This window comes from Haliaeetus leucocephalus, unplaced genomic scaffold, assembly GCF_000737465.1.
Source record: "Haliaeetus leucocephalus isolate CR32 unplaced genomic scaffold, Haliaeetus_leucocephalus-4.0 Scaffold157, whole genome shotgun sequence".
NCBI lineage: Eukaryota > Metazoa > Chordata > Aves > Accipitriformes > Accipitridae > Haliaeetus > Haliaeetus leucocephalus.
The window spans coordinates 1,914,095-1,930,861 of NW_010972593.1; the positions used below are offsets into that span (position 1 = coordinate 1,914,095).

A 16,767-nucleotide genomic window follows, 5' to 3' on the forward strand; every position below is an offset into this window, starting at 1 on the left:
GTCCTGAGGAACCTGCCATGGGCAGCTCGCGGCGCTTCGGGGAAACGAAGGGAGGGAAGAAGGGGATGATGGAGCAAGGGAGTGGGTGGTGATGGAGGGGTCTGTGGAGAGGTGGCCGCGGCCCGTGGGCCAGCGTGTGTGTGAGCGCCTTGTGCATGGCGCGCTGCAGGCGACCTTTCTTTCTGTGAAGAGGTGGCTGGAGGTAAATGTACTGCAAGTCTTCACGCTGTCCCCTGAGCCCCTGTGCGTACCTCCCTGCCAAACTGGGTACCCAGAGCCACCTCCCTGCTGGGGTCACTGGGCACCCGTCACTTGTTGTCCCGTCTGTGGTGTTTGCAGATCCATTCATGGAGCTCATGGAAGGGAGGAAGATCTCCTGCAAGAAACTCCTCATCTTCCTGCTCTGCAGCTTCATCTTCAGCTCCTGTCTCTTTCTTTCTCTTCACCAGTTCAGGACTCCCAAGCCAGAGCATTACAATTCCAATCCCTCTGCACAAAGAGCCCGTGCTGGAAATACCAGCACCCCACCAAAGGGTGAACACAGGCTGACCATCCTGCTGTGGAAGTGGCCCTTTGGGCAACACTTTAACTTCATAAACTGCTCAGAGCTCTACAGCATCCCGGACTGCCATTTCACTGTCAACCGCAGCTGGTCCCAAAAGGCTGATGCTGTGATTATGCATCACAGGGATGTGTGCGGGGACACGGAGGGGCTGGCCCAGATCCCCAGACTCCCATCCCAGCGCTGGATCTGGTTCAACTTGGAGTCCCCAAGTCACTCTCCAAACTTAGGTGCTATGGGCAACCTCTTCAACCTCACCATGTCTTACCGGAGGGACTCGGACATCTTCACCCCTTATGGGGAGCTGCAGCTCCTTGGCCAGCCTCAGCCCCTCAGCATCCCACCCAAGACCAAGCTGGTGGCCTGGGTAGTCAGCAACTGGAGAGAAGGCTCCCACCGAGTAAAGTACTACCAGGAGCTGAAGAAACACATTGCTGTGGATGTCTACGGGCAGCATCACTTGCCCTTGCCCTGGGACAAGCTCCTTCCCACTGTGTCCCAGTACAACTTCTACCTGGCTTTCGAGAACTCACAGCATGAAGACTACATCACCGAGAAGCTCTGGAGGAACGCCTTGTCCTCTGGCACCGTCCCTGTTGTGCTGGGGCCTCCTCGAGAAAACTACGAGCGCTTCTTGCCCCCTGACTCCTTCATCCATGTCAATGACTTTGCCAGCGCTGAGGACCTGGCGCAGTACCTCTGGGAGCTGAGTAGGGACACTGAGAGATACCAGCGCTACTTCCAATGGCGCAAGTGGTTGAAACCCATAGTGGGAGACAGCTGGGGCCTGCACGTCTGCAAAGCTTGTCACTTCTTGCAGGCAACAGAGGCCAGGTACCAGGTTGTGCCTGATCTGTCTGAGTGGTTCGTGTAACTGCTGTTTACTCAGCTCTCTGCTGTGCTGCAATCTTTTTGTTCTTGCTGGTGAGTTGCAATTTCCTGGGATGATTGAATTGATGGAAATGGAGGGACAAGAGGAGCTTTGAAGTGAACAAGGACACAGAAGCAATTAGGTGTTTGTACGTCTTTGTCTTACTGGAGAATAGACTGTCAGATAGAGTAGCACATTGGGGGTTTTTTTGATCTGTTAATTACCTGAACAACTTGTTATGCTGGCTGCAGCTTGGTCTTTGGAGAACTTCACCTTCAGTGTCTGCAAACAATTCTGGATCAGCTCCACAGGTTGGAGAGCCGAAGCAAGTGGCCAAGAGGGGAAGGTGAAATAGCAATACCTAGCATAAACCTGTTTCAAGGACTTTGTACTTTGCAAAGCTGCGGCTTGAAGGGGTGGCCGCACCTGCTGCTGCAGGAGAACTGGCTGCCCTCCTCTCTCCCAGCCCTGCAGCCCCAGTCCTGCCCTTGCTCTGCTTCGGGCTCACCCTGACTGCCTTTGGAGTGCTGCATCAGGATGCTAAATGGGCAGAAAACAACTCAATTTATTTTACAAGGCTGTTTTTTTAGACAGGTTAGCAAGACAGTGTGGGTTTGAGGAGGGCTCTGACAGCAGCAGACTGGTGCAGGTAAGATGTGGGGTGCCAAGGATGCCCCTGAAAGAACTGTAAGTTTTAGTGCCTGCAGCACCCTGTGGCAAGGAGACGCTCAGGACCAGCACGTGATGAGCTACCTCCTCCTCCGTGCCTCGAACATTGCAACTTTTGGCATTGGCTGATGCCTCTAGGCCACGTGTTTAAAAACAGTGAATAATTGGCTTTTCTTGAGCTTCCTGTTGCTGTTCAGGTCGTATCACCAGAAATAGTTTCCTTTTCAGGTTGGGGAGCCCCATTGCATGGAGTCAGCAGACACAGCTGTGCCCTTCCAGGCTCCTTGCCGATACCTCTGGACATTCAGTTTGTTTTCCTGACTGCTACTGATCCCTGAGCTGTGCTTCTCAAAGGTTTGTCCTGACCTCAGGATGTTTCCATGAGGAAAATCAGCTGAGAGTCCAGCAATGTATACAGAGATGCAATTGTTTTCTCCATCAGCAGCATTTAGCAAACATTTCCAAAGAATTCCCTCTGCGTTTCCTCCTGCAGTCATTCTATAGAAGGACCATCAGCAAGACCTTGTCTTTAGCATTGCGAGTCCCTTATTTTCATAAGCAACCTTTGCCACCTTGTTTTTTTTCTGCTTTGCAGATTGGTTGAATACATTGATCAGCACAAACCTAAGAACAAATCCTTCACTCTGAAATCTGAACCTTTATCCCTCCCATCTTTTTCCTGTCCTCCTAACAGTACCTGCCTAGACGACACCTTCCTGAGGCTGCTTAGTTTCTTGAAGAGCCCTTGCTGGACCTTAGTGAACCCCTTTGGAAATTCAGGTAGAAAGAGGTGCCACGTCTTCCTTAGCCATGTGCTTGCTGGCTGCTTCAAAGAAGAGCAATAAATTTGGGAGGCGTCGGGATTTATTGCCAAATAATTATCCATGCTTTTGGCTCTGCCTTGTCTGCCTGTAGACATCTCTCCTCCTTTAGCGTGTAGCTCCTGGGATCTCATCAACTGACCCTGGTGCTCTTCCCATCTTTAGAGCCAGTTCAGTTCAGAGCAGCTGGAGAAATTTAAGATTTTAACACTACTGATTGAACTGATGTGGATGTGGATAAGGAATAAATAATATTCTGCAGGTGAGCTCTATGAACAGTCTTTTCCCGTCAATGGGTGGCACTGGGTAGTTGGGATGGACGGTCATTTGTTTCATGGCTCCTGCTAGATTTGGAAGATGATGCCTGTCCCTGAGCTAAATCCTTCCACCTTGAGACTTCCATTGGGAAGACCAGCTTTGAGCATTGGCCTCCAGAGCTGCCTTTTGCTGGCATTGCCAGCAAAAACGATTACCAAACAGAGTGGTTGATTAAACTGAGCAGTGATGGAGCAAATTTCTAGGAGCTGCTAGAGACAACCCATGCCGCATGCATGAATGCAGCCAAGAGGAGCTTGCTCTTGGCTTTAGCCAATGTCATAAAAAGTCTTCCCAGGAAGAAACCACAGTGTAAAACCCCATGAACACATTCAGTTCACCTGAAATATTTTTCTTTAGCCTGTTTTGAAAGGACATACTGCAGGGAAGAGGAGTTCCTGGGAGGTGGCAATGCAAGATGTGTCAGGGCAGGGCCACTGTCTCCAGGGTGTTTAGATGCCTCTTGCAGCAGTGGGCGACTGCAGATATGCAGCTCCCTTGGCCAACAGGGTTTCCAAGTATACAAGGTGGCATTTGCCGGGTGCAGAGCAAGTGGCCGTGCAATGGCAGGGAGCCCAGTTTCAGTCCCGTTGGAGACTTGGTGTTTACTGAGATCACCCAGTGCATTAAATAGACATCTTAATAAACACGCAATTCAGTTCCAGCTTGGATCTCACTCCTTTGAGCGACCTGCAGGTTCACACCAGGGAAGTAAATGCTTGTGAACAGGAGCTTCGGTCCACCCCCCTCAAGACTTGTTTTTGTGTAGCCCCTGACCCTGTCATTTGGATTGGGCTCAAGACTGCCCATGCTCCTCCAGAAGGAAACGCACCCTGGGCTCTGAAATTCTCCTTAATAAACACACTACCAGGAAGTAAATATTATCAACAGCGTGTTATCAAAGCAGATTGAGTGGCAAATTACAATGCAGCAATGTCATTAGAAAGGTTTCATTAGTTTGGCTCTTTTGCATGCCTTTTTGAGTACTAGAGCATGTATAATCTGTATACATGTATAGTGCAATTCGTGTACCTCATGCTCTTACCTTCAACCTGATTTCAACTTCAAAGGTAAGAAGAAAATCTCTCATTTCTGAGGAAGGCACTAGATTAGATACCAAAGGGGAGAGAGAATTGACTCCAGAAATGACTGAATCTTTTCTTATCCAGGAGCAACACTGCTGTCACAGCCAAGCAAGGAAGGCGATGTGGCTGGGCACAGCCAGAGCCTTTGCTGCTCTCCATCCCTCCCTTCCGCGCAGACTGTGAATGGCTGTGGGTTAAACTTCCTTCTAGCTGCCTCAGCCTGTCAAGCGATCAATGTTTCTATCCAGCACAAAATGTTAGGCAGTAGCAGAGGTTTGGGAAACCCATCCAGACCAGCAGTATGAAGCAGGTTGCTTTAGACCCTCACTCAGGTCGGTTTGCAGAGGAGCTCCAGGTGAAGGGACAATGCTGCCCCGTGAGCAGCTGAAATTACAGGTTTGCACCAGTTCAGAGAGTGACAGGACAAATTCCCAGAAGAAAACTTCATTAAGAGCCTTTCAGTGGAAAAATATTCCCCCACCCATTGGTCTAGGACATCCCCAAGTTACAGAAAAACTGGGGGAAAAAGAAACCTCCCCAAAGCCTACACAAGGTAGGCAGGCTGCACGGTTGAAGCCTGCCCAACCACCCCAGGCTGAGATGCCTCGCCATGCAGATGGGCCCCATCAGAGCTGGCACTGGTGACATTTTCTGGGAACGCCACACTTTGGTGTCGATGCACTCTGGGAACAAGGAAACACCAATGTTTTTGCACCATTGTGCTGTGAAGAGGCTGGATGGGGAAAACCCCTCTGGCGTAGGACTGGGAAGGGAGCCGGCTGCAGGGAAGAGGAGAAGGAAAGAGACTGAATTCAAAGCAAATGCTAGGGGTTTGTCAGGGGAGCACAAAAAAAATTAAATTTGGAAATTTTCAGTTGAGGTCAACCTGAAACACATAAATCACATGCTGAGGGGTGGGAAGAGCCAGACTGAAACTCAGGGTATTTTTTTAAGTGGAAAGAAATGCCTTTCCAAATTTGAAAAGCTCCCCGATGAAAATGCTGAAGTGAAGCCCCAGGCTAGGGAGCGTTTTCTCTCAAGTAGAACGAGGAATATTTCTGCAAAGCAGATCAATTTCCATGGCCGATGGCAGGCAACACACACCTTAGAGCAGTGGCTAGCCTTGAAGTGGCTGTGTGCTATGATGCAAGGGGCTGGGACATGGATGAAGTGGGACATTGAATGGCAGGAGGGCACCCCAAAGAGCTTTGGGCTCCTTGGCATAGGGGACCATGGGGACAGGGCTTGACACATCCATTTAGTAGACATCTCGCATGCAGAGAGGGCAAATTCTCCCAAATTTGGGCTATTTACCCTTGCGGAAAACCCCTTTTCCAACTATGGGGAAAGCAAACATAATTTATCCATCGCTGCTAATGCTGCCTGCTGCTGCAGCCTCTCCAGCTGTGGTGGGGGAGCATTTTGGGAGCACCTGCTCAGCGAAACAGCTGCAAGAAATCCCCAGTTTTCTCTTGCCAGCCTCCCAAGTCTGATTCCCTTTGCTTCCAAGACCTGGAGCCATTTAACACCTATTAAAAAGAGACAAGTCCTACAGGTTTTTGGACTCTTTTAACTGGGTAAGGGCAGCACCAGGGTTATTGGCTCTCTCTCCTTTTGCACTTGAGCCTGGGGTTATTTTGGCAGGTCAAGGCCAGCCAGGCTCATCAGCCTCATCTCTCTCCTGGGTCCAAGGGCTATTTGGGGACCTGGGAGCCCTGGGGAGAGCTGACCCCGAGGTTGGCCAGCCTTCGAGGCTGCAGGAGCAAAAGCAAAATAAATATGCAGGGGGCATATCTATGAATTGACCTCACCTTCATCCCCCAAATTGTGCTGCAGCCTTCGAGAGGGTGACTAAAATATGAATTTTAGTTCCACTGAAACATTCAGGGCTGGGCAGACCATGGGGTGTGAGGAGCTTGCACCCAGCCAGGCTTAAGCCTTGGTCCTTGAGGAGGGGACGTGGGTTTGGCAGGACAAAAATATCACATTAAACCTTCCTTCCTCTCCTCTAAGCAGCAGCTCAGTGCTGCCATGGCCTGGAGAAGGGATGCCTGTGGGCGACACGGAGCCACACACAGGCTGATTTCGTTAGAGGATGGGAAAGCTGACACCGCACTCGGGAAACTCTGTAAGGGAGGACTTCATCGAGAGAAACATCTGGATGGCTGCTCCGCGGGGGCCCGGGACTGGGAGACTGCACTCAGAAGTCACAGTCCGTCTTTTCCTGAAACACCGGTGCTGGGGTTTGCAGCCTCCTTGCCAAAATGGGGTTCCCCCTCCAAACCCAGTTGGTGACACCAGCATAAGGGGCTGCTTCAGTCCCTCGCAGAGAAGATGTGAAAACACCCCATTTGCCCCCAAAACTCTTGTCTTTTTACCCAAAGGGGGTAGGAGGCAGGCTGAAGTGTTCCCAGCTGATGCTTTTGGGCAGAGATGGTCCAAAAAGCAGAGCAGGGGCAAGTTTTACAGGAGTATTTCCCCAAGAGGTGAGAAAGAGGCTGCTCCCCATGGGAAACCAGGGAGATAATAATGTTTAAAATGGAGTTTTTGGAGCAGTGTCTGACTTCTGCTCTGCAGAGACACCAGGGCCGGAGGGGAGCCGAGATGAGACGCACAAGAGGAGAAACACAAATCCTCACCAAGCCCGGCTCAGCAGAGCTTTGCATTTGGGGAAGGGAGGAGAAAAGGCTCAGGTACACCAAAATCTTGAAAACAGCAGCTGGAGCCTTACAAGCTCCAGAGTTCCATCATCACTGACTTTGTCCTTCTGGGTATGTGAAGGTGCCTGAACCAACTCTGTAAACTCAATTATTTCCAGCTTTCCTTAGCCTACAGGCAGATACCCCCCGTGCTTTGGAAACCTGCTCCTCATTTTGTCCAGTGAGGCTGGGAGGGGGAACGTGAAACTCTTAAACCTCTGTGTTCTCCACGGCTGTCCAGCACCACCGAGCTCCCTCCTTCTCTTGTGGCAAAACCCCAGCAGCAGCTGAAGCAACGAATATTGTTGTTCCTGGGCTTCACATTTTTCGTAGTACTACCAGAGATATTGGGAGAGAAATCACCATATATATGGGTTTGGGTTTTGGGGTTTTTTAAGACTTGCAAACTCCACAGTCTTGTCGTCACTTTTATGTCGTGTTTCCCAGTTTGAAGTCGGGCTGGGTTTATTTTCCCATGGTTTTTCTTACGGGGAGGTAATTCTGAGAAGCTCAAACTGAGCGGTGGGGTTGAGCACTCTCAGCATCCCAGTTCCCGCCTGTTACTTTTTCCATTTAAAAATGAAAAAATGAATACAGAACGTCATTTGAGAGCTGGGATTTTTAAGCTGAGGCTTTAAAGCAAGCACCAGCCCGTGAAAATCTCCCATTTACACTATGAAAGTTGGCAATGTGCACCTCATCTCCAAAAAATTGCACCCAAAATCATCCTGGCCCCAGCCCGGCAGCATGTTCTGGCTTCATGCTGTTGCCTGCAACTGTTGTTTTCTTTCTATTTTTTTTTGTGCTCTTGGAGGAGTCAGATTTTCCAAGCAGCCCTCTCCAATTTGGTCATTAAAACTTCAGTTTGTCCTCTTTTTTTTTTTTTTTTTTTTTTTTGGACAGGCTGGCAGCAGGATCGCAGCTTTTCTTAGTTTCTGGAGTGCGCGTGCACACGTACACACATGCACGCATGCGTGCGCACATGCGAAGATTTATGAGTCTCAAAAGATGCTTCATAAAATATTTACAAAGTGGAGCTTCGAGCGCGAATGTTTGACTCGGCCACGAGCCGTCCACGGCTGTCAGGCCTCTGGGTGGCATGAAGGGGGAATATAAACAGACCTTTTTTTCCATTCCCAAAAAAACACTATAAACCTTTGTGGTTCAAAAGCATTTTAGCTTCTTTTTTTTTTTTTTTTTCCCAGTTGTTCCCCGCTGTCCAGTGCCAAGCCCGGCAGAGCAGCGGGACAGCTCTCTGCCTTCACTCCAAATGGGATGTTTTGCAAACAAATGCAAGAGCTTGTACCCACTCTCACCATGGACACTAGATAGTTCCAGCTTATTTTTCAGTGGAAAAAAAAAAAAAATCATATTTTTCTAGACAGACTGGGGTGGGGAGTAATGCTTTTAAAGGACAAGGATGCAGGCATTTTCCTGCATCAGGGACTGATGCTCTGCACGTTAAATGCCGTAATGTGTCTTAAGACGGGTAATATCTGTTAATTGGGGGTAATGTGTTTTCAGTGGGGTTAATGGTGTTAAATGGGGGGGTAATGTGTGTTAACTGGAGATAGTGTGCTAACTGGGGGGTAGCACATGTTGAATGGGGGCAATGCACGTTTAAAGGGGTCAATGTCTGTTAAATGGGGTTAATGTGTGCTAAAATGGGGCTTAAACAGCAGGTTGCCTCTGGCTTTTGTCCCCTGCGGAGCTACTGGAAACCAGTAGCAGGGAGAAGGAGCTGGGGTGGGACTGGTGCATGTGCGGCGGCAGCATTGGTGCCAACGCTTCCATTTTCCACAGCTTTGAAAAGTGTTTTGTGTCCTGAACTTGGCTGGGCTTTCAAATTGCAACATTTCACCCAAAACGAAATATTAACTACCATAATCATCCCAATAAGAAGAGCAACAAAACCCCAGCCAATGCCTGCTGCTGACTTTGAGATGTTTTCCCTATAAAATAAAATAAATTTCTAAACTCAGCACTGCTTCCAGATGAGCAACTGACACTTTTTTTCTGGCTGACCTTATCAAAACCTTGCGTTTTCTTTTTCTTTTCTTTTTTTTTAGTGTGATTTTGCCAGAATTGGCATGTCTTTGAGCCAACCCAACTGGAAGAGCCTTTACAAGAAGGCGGCAAAGAGAATTATTTCTGTGGCTAAACCAGCCCAGATCCTTGCAGGCAATGACCCAGCCTTGATAATGTCTCAAATCATTGGTTTGCATAAATATAGTTTTGCAGGAGATGAAAATGAAAGCAATGGGGCTGTTTGCAGGTCTGCATGGAGGGTTCTGCAGGAAACTGGAAAATAAAGCCAAACTCCTGCCATCCTTCAGCCTGCAGCCAGCCACATGGACCCTCTTTGCTCTCCCAAAAGAAAACCCAAATTTCCCATTTCCCTGGCCATCCCCATCCCCATGTTGAGGACATAACATCACTCTACCATCACTTACCCACAGGCAGCAGTGAAAGACGATAACCAGCGAGAAATCAATACAATCCTCATTTTATTTTCACTTTGTCGTGAGTATGTAACAGCATCACACCCAAGTTTATGTTTGTTTAAAAAAAATAATATCATACTGCACTTTTTTTATCCCAACGTTCAGAATAAATGGTAAAAATGTAATAAATGTAAACTGCACTTGGCACCATTTGGATCAATAAATAAAATTAAAAAAAAAAAAGAGAGAGAGAAAGAACGCATTACGTAGATGGCACACTATGGTATCTAAATAAATAACATAAGTTACTTCGAATAAATAGAGAGTATCTAAAATATAGATGCATTGCATCAACTTCTGCAGATGGTCGGTCAGACCCGACAATACCGGACGGGAAATGGATTTATCTGGATGGTGCCGAGCAGAGCCGTGGGCTGGACCGTGCGCTCCCACCCTGCTCCTGCCGACGGCAGTGAAACAAGTCGCCTTTTTTCTTTTTTTCTTTTTTTTTTTCCTTTTTTCCCCCTCCTCTTGGGCCTCAAGTTTGAAGCTACGCCTTGTTTAACCAAGAACAAAAACATGTGGTAGCCCTATTTATGAAGGGAAGAAGGCTGAGGTTTTGAATACCACCGAAAAATAATTTGTCTTGATAAATTGGGAAAGTGATTTCTTCCCAGCAAGTTTCTGGACCTGTTTAAATAAGGAACTCTCCCTTTGCGAGTGCTTTCATCGAGTGGAAACAATGATGTTAGACCCATTTCCCCCTCACAGATACCAAATCGGGAGTGAGACCATGTCAGCAAATGGGATCCCAACTGATGCGAGTGACGGGTGGATCCCAGCCAGAGCTGGAGCTTCGGCCGCCTCCGGCACCGGCCAGCGTTACACAAACACAGGCGCGTACGTATATAGATGTGTATAGTAAAACACAATGAAACATCCCATAACTCATTGTCGGAGAGCCGGGATAACATAACACTCATATTTTGCCTTGTCACAACCACGAGAACGGTTTTAAACATCTCCTTGTGTTTCCAAACCCCCTGATTTTTCAAACGCTGTGAAACACCCTCATCTCCTGGGGAGTGATGCTGCTGCAAACAGCAAAGCTGCAGCAACAGATAGGCAAGCTACAAAAAAACCCCAGCCTAAAAACATCCCCCCGACAGATGTTGCACACAGTTTATTATTATTAACATTAAATAACGCATGGGATGATGAGGAAGGAGCCAGATGAGATTTTGCTGTAGCTTTGAGTAGGGAATTTTCCATCCTTTTTTGCCCTTTCTGCATTGTAGACATTCTTCCGGACAGCTCCAGCTCCTATTACAGCAGAAAGGGCTGTAGAAATGGAAAGCATTAGGGAAATATCAGCCTTTCTATTGGAACCACATTTCCATGCCCAGGCGGCAGCGAAGCGGTGCAGGACAGCACGGCTTGAGCAACGTTCCTGCAGCGGAGCTGAAGGAGCTTCATGCAGAAGACGGGCCCGAGTGAGATGCACGAAAGAAGACATGCAAGCAAAAGCCATCCTTTGGCCACGGCTGCGATGCCAAAACCTGGTCAGGGAGTTTTGTGGTTGCAAATCCCAGCTGCAACCCAGCTGCACCCCAAAAAAAAAAAAAAAAAAAAAAAAGCGGGCGCAGCGTGCTCAGCCGCCACGCCGGCAGCGGCAGACGTCAGGCACTTCCCCTGCACCTCTGCACAGGCCGGTGCTCAGCTGCCAGCAGGGTGAAAGAAAAAAAGACAAAAAAAAGATTAATTGGAGCTATTCACGTTGGTTTGTAACACACACATTGCATTGTTGTTTTTTTTTTTTTCCCAGGGCGCCTGTTTTGGGGGGTTGCAAGCTGGATTTGTGCTGTACGTGGGTGCACCTGGGGGTGTTTTGCAGCTGGAAAGTACGAGAGTGGGTCTGGGGTGCCCGAGCACCCTCCGCCTGCTCCTGAGCCCCCTCACCTCCCCACTGCTCCCAGCAAGACCCTGGTGAGAGGAGGTTCCCTTGGGCCGGGAGAGCCATCAGCCCTCTCACGTGCTCTTCTGGGTATCTGCAAATCACAGCACCCTAAATCCCTAGATATTGTAAAAAAATGCCCAAACCAGGGTGCAAACAGCCCCTTGGGGAAATGCAGCAGCTCTGACATCTCCCAGCCACCTCCTTGGGTTCAGGGGAACACAAGTGGAGGCAACTTCAGGAAAACCAGCTGTAAATCCTCCTCCGCCGGTGCCTGCTCCTGCACTGCTTCTGCAACACCTTACCTTGCTTTATTGCTCTAGTTCCTTTTTTTTTTTTTACTGGAGGCTTCTGCAACAAAACTAATTTTAGTTTTATCGTAGTGAGAACTGGAAAGCACCCAAGCCCTTGAGAGTGCAGTTATTATTATTAGATTTGGGTGCTTTTTTTTTTTTTAAAGTCAAGAGTGAGCTGCTTATCTGCCGTGAGCACGGCGTGGATCACGCTGACGGCTGCCCATCTGCTGTCCCCATCCTGCTCCCACTGCACATCCCCCAGCTGCTTATTTTGGGCCATCTTTTTAATTTCCGTCCAAACTCTCCCTCGTGGTGCTGCCGCACCTTGCAAAGCTGTTTTGGGAGCTCCGTGTACCTGCAGCGTGGCTCGAGTTTGGGCTCAGCAGCTTTTGCATCCCCCGGGGTGCAGGTTCGTCAGCCCTTGCCAGTTCACCAGCGTGTGCAATGCCCCACGGACGGGTTTCACACCCCGCACCCACGGCTGTCTTCTCCCTTTCCCAACAGCGACGGGGAAACTCTGTGTTACAGAGTGCAGGCTGCTTTCCTGGGGACGCTGGGTGTGCGGCCAGCCCTGCTGAAGGATGGTGTTTATATTGCTTCACTACATCCTGGCTCCACTCAGCCAAGAGCGGCATTTGGATGAAAAGCAAGAAAAAAAACCCCCACCAGCCTGGCCCTTTGCAGAGGTCGGGAGTGCTGCTGGTCGCCCACGGAAGATGCAAGGGGGAGAGGTGTCTCCCATCCCAAACTGAGCTGTCCTAGCCCGGGGGATGCCGACCTGCTCCCCGAAATCCTGCAGCAGCATCCCTCAGCTGTGATGGTCACCTATACAAGCACTCCTTACCGCTACCATGCTGGGATGGAGGTGCATGCGATTTTTTTTCCCCTATTTAGCTGGACCGAGGAGCTGGGACACCGTTGCGACTGGGGGGCGGCAAGCGGAGCATTTTCCCTCGCGTTGGTTAATGCCCAGGACATGACACCAATATTCTCCTTCTGTTTATGATTTGCTTTTTCTGGGAAGAGGGCCAACGGGAGAAAACCCATCAATCCCAGGCAACAAATATAGCCTGCCCAGAAAATGCAAAAGTCTGCGGTCTCATTTATTTCTCCGCAGAGTAAACAAGAGTGACACTGCTGTAAATGCGAACCGGAGCCAAACCCCAGGCCTGAGTCCCCTCTCCTGCACGATTCAAGCCCCGCCGAGGCGATGGGCAATACTCACATGCTATGGCCGGGAGAGCTGGTCCGGCTTTCGGGGGATGCCGAACCGCGGATGCTCCTACCCGCTCTGCAAACCTGGCGGAGGGCTGCGAGTGCCGTGGCTTCGCTGGTGGCCTCGTGAGGCTCTGTCACCTCCCTGGCGGTGGCAGGTCTCCAGCCTGGCTGCCCGCAGGGGGAGGATGGGAGGTTAATCCAGTTACTTCAGATTATCGCGAGTTTTAAGAAGAAAAGCCCAGGGCTGCAGGGAGCGAGGCGACGGCAAAGGGGGCACGAGCGGGTGCGGGGAGCGGAGCCAGAGCCTTTTCCCCCGAGCGCAAACCACTGTTGATGCCTCCCTGCTCCCAAACACGGGGATTTGGGGCGCCGAATTGCCCCTGGCGGTGCAGGGACCCCGGCGTGACGGTCACGAAAACCCTGGCAAACCCACCGGCGCCGTGCCGTATAGAGCAACACCCGCACAACACCCTCTGCGCACGAAAACACACGCGCCCGTCACCTCCGCCGCGTGCAGCGCCCTCGCCGCTGGCAATAATGCGACCTGTACCTGTGACGTAGGATGCGCCTCGGCGCACCCCGAGCGTAGAACGTGCCCCGTGCATGTCGCACGCCCACCGTCACCCTCCGGAGGGGCCGACAGGGACCCCCTGGGCCAACCCCCGGCGGGGACAACAGCCGCAAGCGGCCGTCACCGCTCCAACAACCGCAGCCTCCGCCGGCACCCGACAACCACGTCTCTAGTTCTGTGCGGCGAGCGGGACGGTAACGCCGAGGGACGCGCCGGCAGCTCAGTCTCTCCTCCTCCGGCCGGAGGGCTGGGGGCCCGTCCCTCTCCCCCCACCGCAGCCCCCGGTCCCTCTGCCTGGCGGCCAGCGGGATTTCGGGGCCGGGGCATCGCCTCTCCCGGGGGGGTGGCCCCGGCCCTTCACACGCAGCCGCACTCCTTGGCCGAGAGCTCGTTGACGGTGTAGTAGCGGTTGTAGGCGTCCAGGAAGGAGACGTCGTCGTCGTAGGCCAGCGGCCGGCAGCAGGGTCGAGCCCGGACCTTTTCCTTCTTGATCTTCCTCCTGCTCCTCATGCTTTTCAGCGAGAGGTCGTAGCTCCGGACGGCCGCCTCGCAGGTGCCGCTGCAGTAGCGGAAAAGCACCGTCTCATCCGACTCGTAGCCCAGGCCCAGCTCGCTGACGCTCACCTCCAGCTCCTTCAGGGCGCAGGGTTTGTGGCGAGCGCGGGCGCGCTTCCTCCGGCTGCCCGTCCGGGGGAAGAGCGGTAGCTCGTGGCCCCCCGAGTTCATGGCCTGGCTGTAACGCTCCACCAGCGCCGAAATCAGCTGCCGGATCTCCCCCTCCGTGTAGCTCTCCAGCAAGCTGCTGTCTGCAAGAGAAGGGGAGGACGTTAGCGGCTGTCCCCAGGGGTGGTGGATGTTCCCCGGGGGGGGCGGGTGGCTGTCCCCCAGGATGGAAATCCCCTGGGGAAGGTGGATGTCCTCCAGGATGGAGGTCCCCCGGGGCGGGTGGCTGTCCCCTCGTCTCCCTCTGTGCCCGGCGCCAATTGCAAAATTCATCCCTGCAGCCCGACAACGCGTGGCCGAACCGCAGCGTCTCCCAGAAGCTGCCTTTGAGATGTGCGTGAGGTGCCCAAAGGCTTTAAAACCCAAGGCCAGAGATCCCCGTGGCCTTGGGAGCCCCAGGGTGGGCACAGCCAAGCCACCCCCAGCCCGTGAGGGCAGAAAGGCGGCAGGGCAAAAAAACCCCCAAACCCCTCCTTGCCCTTTCCCTCTTCTGCCCTATTTTCTTTTTTTCTCCCTACCAGCTCTCTCCCCTGCCTGGAGCTGTCCCAAACAGCCCCTTCCACTGCACAACATCAAGTGCATGCTTAAAAGTCAACTATTTAGGGGAGAAAAAAACCCAACCCACAGTTAACTCCTGCCAAGCTCATGGGTTCCAGGTGCTGTGGCCGGGGAATGGGGCAGCCATGCTTCTCCGGCATGGCCGGATGCTTGGCACCACGGTTGGGAATATCGAAAGGACGAAGCGCCTGCAAAGAGCATCCCGGCAGGAATTAAAGATGCCAGTGCTGCTCCTTGGTGGCATCACCCCAATGTGCAAAAAAAAAAAAAAAAAAAAAAGAAGAAAACCCATCTGATCCCAACCAAGAGATGATGCTGCAGAAAAGACGTGATGGGATTGAGGAGAAACACCAAAAAATTTAATATTTGCACTGTTTCCCTATGGCCTGGGTGGAAGGGCTGCACCCCAAGACCTCTAGGTCAGCAGCCAACATGCAAACTGTCCCCAACCACCACTGGCAACTTTGTCCTAATCCTAAAGCCAGCATTAGTCCAGCTCACTGCTGGGGGAGGCACAGGAAAAGCGGAGAAAAGTGTAATTTGACAACTTGTCATCGATTTCAAAATTTCAACCCAAAAAGAAGTTCTTCTGGTTTGGAATCAAAACAAACATGCTGGAGATTTTCAGCATGCTGCCAGCGTGAAGGGGCGAGCAGTGCTGCGGGGAAGCCGCTGCCTCCCCGCGGAGCGGAGCCGTTCCCCCTCGTTTTCAGCTCCTGTTTGACATTTTGCGTTTGTAAAAATAGTGCAGAAATAAAAAAAAAAAAAAATTAAAAAAGCATATTTGGAGCTAAAAAAGCAGCTTCTTTGCATTAAGACGAGCTGTTTGCATTCAGTTTCCCTAGGTGGAGAGCTGATGTGCTTGCACCAAGGTTTGGTGCCCAGCGGCTGTGATTTTGTAGGATCCCTCACTCGCTGCCCCGAGCCCTCCCCGCTGCACCCCAAGCTCCTCTTTGACCACTCATAAAGGGGATGCACAGAAGCGAGAGATGGCGGCGGAGAAAAGCAAACAGGGAATAAACCCGCCGGGCTTTGCTTGCGAGGTGAAAGCGTGCCCCGCTGGGGTTTTGGGGCTGGATCCTGCAGGCACAGGAGCGATGGTGGCCCTGGGGCAGAAGTGCAGCAGCTTACACTGGGTGAGCAGCGAGCTGTGGCGTTGCAGGGCCCGTGGGGATCTCCGCGGAGCAGCTGGCAGCGAGGAGGAGGAGGAGGAGGAGGAGGAGGATGCCCGTGAGGAAGATGGCGAGGAAGGCAAGGGGCTGTATTTCCGGCTTCCGTTGAACATGTCTCTACAAACTAAAATGGATAACATGGAACTGAGGAGCATCGATGCAATGGCTGCAAACTTCCATACCTTCATCTTAGAGCAAGTCAGAACATTGAAACTCTGCAAAACAGGCAAAACAAATATCCTTATTACGCGGCCTTCACCCGTGGCCCCCTCTTCCCTCCCCCCATCCCCATGGCTCGGGCTGGTGGACCATCTCCCGTGGGACCACCAGCATCCCCTTGGCTCCATCTCGTCCCCTCCACCCTCCCGAGACTGGTCCAGTGTTGCAATAGGGAAACTGAGGCACAGAGATATGGTGCAGCCCAGGGCTGCGCTGCAAAGGGGAATCGGCCACGGCGGGTGAGGGCGGCTCGGGGCTGGTGGTGGCAATGGGGACAAGTCGGTGTCCTCGCCCCATCCATCCCCGACAACATTCAGCCTGGCTGGGCAGGTGGATATCCACCTCCCCTCGCCCTGGCCAGGTTTCCTTGCACCGGGGGCCGATATCACAGTGGGCAGCTGTGAGTAAGGGATGGGCAAACTCATGCCATGCCGGCCTGTGACACCTCTTTGCCCGGCACGTCCCCTTTGGGATGTGGCAAGCAGTGGAATGAGCTCCTGTCTCCATCGTCCTCCCCGCTCCCTCCCCGAGCCCCGGCGTGGTTTGATGTCCCCGTCCTTCGGCGAGGTGCGTGGAGCGCCACGAGTCCG

The 16,767-nt window shown here is 51.8% G+C and overlaps 2 protein-coding genes across 2 annotated transcripts; one reads left to right on the forward strand and one right to left on the reverse strand.

The window, feature by feature from the left end:
• The first annotated feature begins 347 nt into the window (after window positions 1–347).
• Window positions 348–1,436, forward strand: LOC104828543 (alpha-(1,3)-fucosyltransferase 6-like). The gene has a single exon (XM_010562279.1). It carries the CDS (start codon window positions 348–350, stop codon window positions 1,434–1,436), a length of 1,089 nt encoding a protein of 362 aa, XP_010560581.1.
• Window positions 1,437–13,862: 12,426 nt separating this feature from the next.
• On the reverse strand, window positions 13,863–16,146 carry NRTN (neurturin). The gene is made up of 2 exons (XM_010562280.1): window positions 15,918–16,146; window positions 13,863–14,311 (listed from the first exon to the last, which is right to left on the reverse strand). The coding sequence occupies exons 1-2, from the start codon at window positions 16,144–16,146 to the stop codon at window positions 13,863–13,865; spliced, it is 678 nt and encodes a 225-aa protein (XP_010560582.1).
• Window positions 16,147–16,767: the final 621 nt, after the last annotated feature.

Coding starts and splice junctions, on each gene's coding strand:
- NRTN (XM_010562280.1), bottom strand. CDS start 16,146: ATGAAGGTATGGAAGTTTGCAGCCATTGCATCGATGCTCCTCAGTTCC. Junction 14,312..15,917: donor CAGCTCGCTGCTCACCCAGT/GTAAGCTGCTGC, acceptor CTTCTCTTGCAG/ACAGCAGCTTGCTGGAGAGC.
- LOC104828543 (XM_010562279.1), top strand. CDS start 348: ATGGAGCTCATGGAAGGGAGGAAGATCTCCTGCAAGAAACTCCTCATC.